At 37.2% G+C, this 7,930-nt stretch overlaps 1 protein-coding gene across 1 annotated transcript; it reads right to left on the bottom strand.

The window, feature by feature from the left end:
• Positions 1 to 1,387: 1,387 nt before the first annotated feature.
• LOC109796195 (putative pectate lyase 18) lies at positions 1,388 to 6,528 on the bottom strand. The gene is made up of 4 exons (XM_020355867.3): positions 5,722 to 6,528; positions 4,739 to 5,633; positions 4,319 to 4,524; positions 1,388 to 1,910 (listed from the first exon to the last, which is right to left on the bottom strand). The coding sequence occupies exons 1-4, from the start codon at positions 5,844 to 5,846 to the stop codon at positions 1,652 to 1,654; spliced, it is 1,485 nt and encodes a 494-aa protein (XP_020211456.1). The 5' UTR covers positions 5,847 to 6,528; the 3' UTR covers positions 1,388 to 1,651.
• Between the last annotated feature and the right edge of the window lie 1,402 nt (positions 6,529 to 7,930).

A 7,930-nucleotide genomic window follows, 5' to 3' on the forward strand; every position in this document is an offset into this window, starting at 1 on the left:
ATTACAGCTGCTAATGTGAACTTGTGAAGTGAACCTCGCATAACTCGTATAGAAAACTATGCATTATTGATATTTGTGAATAAAAAGACAAAAAAATAATAATAATAGTGACAACTGGAAAAAGTTATGTGACATTTTTAAAAGAAATATTTTCCATAGAATTTAATTTATATGCAGGGTAAACTTTTTTATATAAATATGCAAGAGTTATCTCCTAGATTGAGATAGATTAGATTCTTGCCTACAAGGAGGAGAATCGAATACTAATTTATTGTGCAAGAAAATACTCGCACTACCGATTTTTTTGACCGCCATTATATGCGCAATAAGTCAATAACTTTATTTTTTATAATAAGTCCATAAATCATATTTAGGACCATAATTGAGTTTATTAGCAAAAATCATGACATGAATTGTTCAATTCTACTAATCTAATTTGGTTAGCAACTTTCTAGACTCGAGTATTAGAATGTAAAGAATCCCAATCCAACCCGATCAATTTATAGAAACGATACAAAACTATCTACACTCAAGCATCAAGATCCATTTATACATCTCTACATACAATTATAAATTAAACTCTTATTGATATTTTTTTAACATAAACTCTTCTCGATAATTATTAATATATACAATAGAAATACATTAAGAATTCTCACTACATCATGTGGGGTTCCAGCTAGCAACATCATCTTAATAATTTTTCCAAAATAAAGTAAGTTTTAAGAAATCATGTAACTATTTTGATACTACTTCTATTCGTTTTATATTTGTTCAGTTTGTAAAAAAAATTATACTTCTCTAATTATGTAAAAATTAAAATCACATTAAATATTTTTAATTATAACCTTTATTAAAAGATAAGAGTAAAATAAATAAACGATTTATGAGAAAATTCAAAAGAGCTTTTCAGAAAAATAGATACAACGATTGTTTTTTTTAATTGGATAAAAAGATGCTTTCAGTCATTTAAAAAAAATCAAATTCAATTCTAGTCTCCTAATTGCTTTTTTCTTACTTTGATTCCTCTAACTTGAAAGCATCTAATTTTTTTATTACGATTTATATCTATCATTAAATATTAATTATAATCACTTTTGAAGATAAAAAAAAATGAAGTATTTTTAAATTATAAAAACAAATAGGATAATTTTTGTGATCATTGATGCTTTTCATATCTATATTATGTCCTGTCAAAAATTTGAAAGTAAAACAAAAAAATGTATCCACATTTTTGTGAGCACGTGATCTAAGCATGAGGCTGTGCTTGCATTATGAATAATCATGAAGCATTTTACAAAATGAGTTTACGCCTATGCTATGAAATTAAAATGGTTAAAGTTGATAGTTGAAATGAGTATGCAGAAGAATATGATGCCATGGCAGATTAACAGAAGGCAAACTGAAATGAATAATACATTGAATTAAACTATACATTTGAGGCGATGACCAATCATAATGATATTGCACCTAGCTCTATTTTGATTCCAGTAATAACTTTCGAGAGCTGTGTACATTAACTAAAATATCATTCCTAGTTTCTAAACTAAAAAACAAATTTTAGAAACTTTGATCATTCTTTTCCTTTAGGTAATTTTTTGGGAATGAGAGGAACTGGTTTTGGCAGTTCCCACTTGCAATGGTGTGATCATCATAGTAATGATAATAGAAGAGCATGTTTGGTGGTAGAGTCCAAAATGAAAATAATGAAAAGGGACAAAAAGGTTGAAACAAACACAATGGACGAAGAAGGTGATGGTGCTGGTGCTTGGCTGCTGCTACTACCTTTGAATATCATCCCGAAGAAGTCCCCATCGTCACTGCTGGTGGACCCCGCGCTGTTGCCTTTGCTGGTGGCTCCGGTCACGGTCCCACCACCGTTGAAACCCGGATATAAATCCCCATTATCCCTATTTCAATAATTAAGTCATGAGAACTTCAACAAAGCTACTTTTTTGGTTTGGTATGCATGGACTGGAAACATAGAGCTAACAACAGGAAATAAAAGAGAAAAGGCATTAGCTTCAAATTGAAGCAAAGACAAACATCTTGTTTAAAACACACTATGTATAAGGCCGTATCCTGTTTAGATCCTTCACTACATCAAATCATCATATTGGCTTCAACTTGAAGAAAAGGTACAATCAGCTAAGTACTTTTTCCTTAGTAAAATATAAAAATAAAAAAATGAAATAAATTTCTTTGTAAGCTAAACTTAATTTATGTATAAACTATTTTGCAGAAACTTTCTCCTATAAGTCTTTTCAAAAAAATATTAACTCATGTATAAATTAATTTCAACTTAGGAAGAAGCTTATTTTAATTAACTCCTGTTACTAATATTAATTTGTTGGGGGAGGTAAGTGATCCTTCCTTTCTAGAGTGTGAATGCTCAATTCTTGCCGCCGTAATCGCAATTAATTAAAAGGAGCATAACGACGAGAGTAGGAATAAATGAGTGGATCTCAGACGTAAGAAAGATGGGGTTTTGGCCCGGAAATTGTGTAAGAATGAGTCAAAGGCTCAAAGCATACATGGAAAAGAACAGGGGATAAGAGAGATGCACATGTGTTAAAGAACATAGGTGACTAGATTCAGAAAATAAGGCAAAGAAGTCAAATTCGAAATAAATTAGTTTAGGTGGTAGTTTGAAATTCATAAGAGAGATGCTAATGAGTAGTAGGATTTCCTTTTCACACACTATTATTGAGTGTGTGAAATTCATGTAGAACTAACTAACCAAATGATTTGGTGAATCTCATTTCCTATTTAAATGATGGTAGACTCCGGGTAGCGGCTACTTAAGCTAAACAAGAGTCACTAGATATTCACAATTCAAACTAGATGTAGGGCCATTGTACTATTCAAATTATAAAACTATCCTAGAGAATGGTTGTCACTTGGTATACACTTGAGATAAAAAATCAATGGACCCTAACCCTAGAGCTGCTTAATCATAATCATGCATGTGGACTAAACGGCAATAAATAAAAAGGTTAACAAGGGTGGTGACAGCAAGAGCGAGTTTTCCAAATTATGATCGAGATGCTCATTTGGCGAGTAAGTTGTGACTGGTATGTGTCGATTGTCGAATCAGAAATGGACCCAAGACACGTTAGTGTTATGCTATGAAAGGTCCCACACTTACCGGCTGGAAAGCAGATAAAAAGGTACATAATTTCAGCCAAAACATCTGACGTGGGGGCCGCTCTCTCTTAAACACTTACTGCTCTACGCTCCAACCCTAGACACCACTCCATTTTTTGCCTTTCCTTTTTTGCTTCCTAGTTACTCTCTCCATTACCTAATTTACTATGATTAAGAAACTTGGTAAAATTAAATTTGTTCTAAATTTATATTATTATTTTTCAAAACTATCTCTATCAACAACTTATTAAATTAAAAAGAAATGATTTCAATTAAAGATGTTTTTCGTGAAAAAATTTAATGGATTATAAAAATGAACCGAGAGAGTAATTTAATTATTGAATATGAATGGAGGAGGCTCGATCATAGTTTCTGAACTTCACTAGTTCACTTCCTTCCAATTCTAGAATAACATAGGTAGCATGGGCCAAGAGGGGGTTTATAAGAAACACAACACCCACCCTACCCACATATGCAAAGGGGATCAAAACAAAGTTTTGTGCTTTGAAAAGAAATAAAAAAAGATTTAATCTAGTGTCGTGCATGGTGAACTTTAGAAGAAAAAGATGAACGAAGACAAATGAACTGTAAATAAGGCTGCTGTTGGCCCATGAGCTAGAGATTCCCCTTTCCCAATGACCTCGCGATCACGTGCATCCCCCCAAAAAGCCCCACTTTCCCCCGATTTTCCAAATTACTACCAATTAACGTTGCTGATCCCGATCTTAATGTTGGGCTACTCCCAATAATTCAATAACGTAAAGTGAGTTTTAGCATGAACCTAAGTTTAGGAAACAAGATGTGAAAGTGGAAGCACATAAAAAAACATACAATATTCCACACAGCTAGCTTTTTCACAGAACTGGAACCAATGAGAATCGGCACCACTTGTAGGCTTGTAGCGCACAGTTGGCATTCTGTGACCCCGCGTCCTTTCACAGATTTAAAGGAACATTGCGGGGGGCATGTGGGTCAGGTCAGGGACATTCCCGTAATTTAATTATACTCCAAAGACGCCCTTAGCCTTTTCCCACTCGCGTATTAACCAGATTACCCTTTTTAAGGACAGTTAAGATGACAGGTAATGCCCGTTGTAGGTATAGCGTATAGGCGCAACGCAGCAGATTATTCCAATTAAAAAGTCCATATAATAATAAAATAATAATATTACCTGGGATCACCAAACACACCGGAATACATAGTGAGCTGGTCAATTTGCACGGCGGATTTAGGTTGCACACTGGTGGCCTCCGCGTACTGAGCACTGACCCCCGCACCGGAAGGCACAAAGAACGCTCCATTTACCATTATATCCCCTTCTGTCCTCCAATTCCAACCACTCCACTCTCTATCGTCCGTGTCCACGCGCTTCGTCACCTGCACCGTCTCACGGTCATTACCAAATCCACCTCACGCGCCTCCCACGCGCGTACAACACCACAAATTCACAAGCATATATTCGTTTCAAACAGGAGTCAAACAAAGAAAGAAAAAAAAAAAAAAAAAGAAGCGCAAAGAGACATGAGACATGATGAGATGCAGTAAACAGAAAAAGTAGTTAATAAAAAAAGTGAAAATGAAAAAAAAGAACCTCTTTGGCATCGGGGTCGGCGGGAGCGGTGTAACGATTCCCCTGGCTGTTAATGGTGGGGTTAGCGCTACCGCCGATAGCATACATCTGCCACTGGGTGAAATCATTATTCACCACGTGGATATAACCGAGTCTGCAGCGTGGCATGCGCTGCACCAAACCCTCCCCGAAGTGATTAAAGGCGATGGTAACTTGCATTCCCCTGTCGGGCAAGTACTTATCGTCGTGTCCAAGAAGCATAACCTCGTCGTGGTGCGCGAAGTGACTGTTGGAGATGGTGATTCCGGTGGACCCCATGATGGCGTCGATCAAGCCGTCCGTGCAGTAAGAGAGGGAGCAATGGTCGATCCAGATCTTCCGGGAGCCGAAGATGGAAATCCCGTCGCCGTCCGATTTCCCTCTCCAGCCGACGTGCGTGGGGCTGGCGCGGACGTTGGTGTTCCCGGAGGGGGTGCAGTGGTGCACGTGGATGTTGTGGATGATGATGTTCGACACGTACTGGAGCGTGATGCACCCGTGCCCGCTCACCTGCACGTTGGCGCCGCGCCCGTCCACCGTCTTGAAGCTGTTGAAGATCAGCTCGTGCTTCAGCGTGATCGTCATGTCGCCGCCGAACACGATCCACAGAGGCTCGTCTTGGATCACCGCGTGCCGGAGCGTCCCCGGAACGGGGTTCGCCGGGTCTCGGTCGGAGGAGTCCGTCACCACGTAGATCTGGCCGCCCTTGCCGCCGAGGGCGTCGCGCCCGAACCCCACGCCGCAGTCCGCCAGCTTCTGCCGGTTCGCCGCCCAGTTCGGGTCGCACCGCCAGCAGTCGTCGATGGGGTTTCCGGTCAGACACGTGGCCTGGTCTTTCGCCAGCATTTGTCTTCTCCATAGCGACGCGTTTACTTTCCTGCAACAATGTCAGTGAACTAGTGTTTAGAAAAAGAGAAACATAATGTGGGTTCCTCAAAAAAAAAAATTTTTTTTTTTTTTTTTACCGTTGGAGTTCATGGACGACGGCTTCGGGGTGTTGGTGGGGTACGGTGAGGTTGAGGACAGCATTAACTTGAGGTGTGAGAGAGTTGAGGAGGCACATTAAAAGAATGCAAGGGATGGGGAGCATTGTTCTTTCAGGGAACAATTATGATGGGTTGGGGTTTTGTTTTGTTTTGTTTTTTATGCTTCCTCTTCAATGCATTGCAGTTGCACAATTACTTCAAATTTTGGGGAAATGGGATGGCTTTTTATAATAACTAGGTTTTATAATAGTGATGGGATGGGTAATTTCTCCATGGTGGAAAAATTGAAGTTGCTTTTGGGGGTGGTTTTTTTTGAATGGAGTAGGGGCTATGGGAGAGGTTATGAGGGAAATGCCATTGCCTTGTAGATCAGTTACTCACATTCCTTGCCTTGCCTTGCTCACTAGTTCTACCTGGCATGGCGGCTATGTATGAGGAAAACTAAAACCAGAGAGAAAGGTTTTTAATTTCTTTGGTTTGTGTGGATTAAGATTCTTTGTATTAATCCCTCCCCCACTTGCGCTTTTTCAAAGGAGTTTTATTTTATCCGTTCTCGCTTTATGAATAGTTGGGGGTGGGGTTGGATACTGATGAAGAAGGTTGCATCTCGGAGTCAATTTCTTGCTCCCGAAGTGGAAATGCAGGCGTCCTTCCTTACAAAGGTTTTCTTTTCTTTGGTCTTCAAGAAAAGTAGCAAACATACAAAGGCCAGAGCCCAAACAAACTAGGATCTTTTCGACTCCATCTCTCATTTACCTACACCTTTCTTTACTAAAAACATAACTTCCAAATATCTTATTCTTTTTATATATTTAGTGTACCGTCTAGGTAAAAATCCGACTAGTATACCGTCTAGGTAAAAACTCGACTAGTATATCGTCTAGGTAAAATCCCGACTAGACCCTCTACTCGTCTAATACCCGACTGGACCGTCACAGGGTGTGGCAACTCGGTTCTAACCCCAATTACATGCACCCGCGAGGGAATTCGCCGTTTTCCCGACAGGTCCCCTTGTAAAGGCATTCTCGGTAAAATACCGACTTGACTAACAACCACTCACCCCATGGCTTCAGGATAAGAGCGGTTAAGGAGAATCTCGAAAATCGCGGGGCCCACGAAGCCCATAAACACAAAAGTATAAAACCCAAAACCCTAGAGCTAGGACGACAGATTACACTCTTGAATGCTCTGACTTTGAGGCTTGACCTAGAAAAAAACAATAGCGCGTCTCTTGGCCGGAACATTTAGTTATGCTTTTACTATGCGCAATTTTAACAATATAATATTCTTTTTATCAACTCAAATAAAACAAATATAAATAAAAGGAGTTTTTTTTTTTTTTTTTTGAGTTTATTCATACATTGTTTATACATATCTCGATGCAAAATGTCTCACCCACAAAGCAAGGGATTATCAGGCACGATCCTCTAAAAAGAACAGCAACACAAGCATTGTTTAGATTGTCTTTGTTTTTGGGATAACATATTGTTTAATGGTTTTATTAATGTCAAATATTTATTCATTTTGTTAATTACCGTAAAAACTTAGTTTATCACTTTTAGCAGGATATTTCTTTCAAATCATATCTATTTTTTATTTACAATATTAAAACTCCAAAATTTGTTTCGGTATGACTTATTAGTTATCAATGGTTTACGTTTAAAATATTTGAATAAGTTTTAAATTATTAGGCTATTTTTTAACTATGTAAGAATATATTATTTATTTAAATTAGAAGGGAGAAACCGACATTCAAAGAGAATAGTAAATCACCATAGTGATTAGTGTAGTTTAAAAGAGAATAGCGAATAATTTAAGGACCAATAAGTTTTAAATTATTAGGCTATTTTTTACAATGTAAGAATATATTATTTATTTAAATCAGAAGGGAGAAACCGACATTCAAAGAGACTAGTAAATCACCATAGTGGTTAGTGTAGTATAAAAGAGAATAGAGAATAATTTAGGGACTATTTTTTTTATAAAAAAAAATATATTTCATTTAATTAATCTAAATCAATATATAAAAAGATTAGTCAATATAAAATAAATAAATAAGATAATATTAAAGAAACCTCATCAAACAAAATATGTATATATATATATATAAATAAAAAATATGATAGATATTTCTTTCCCTACCTTAAAATTTGTTGTGGATAAAAAAAAATAAAGATATTGATAGTGT

This window comes from Cajanus cajan, chromosome 7 (assembly GCF_000230855.2).
Source record: "Cajanus cajan strain Asha chromosome 7, NIPB_CcT2T_4, whole genome shotgun sequence".
NCBI lineage: Eukaryota > Viridiplantae > Streptophyta > Magnoliopsida > Fabales > Fabaceae > Cajanus > Cajanus cajan.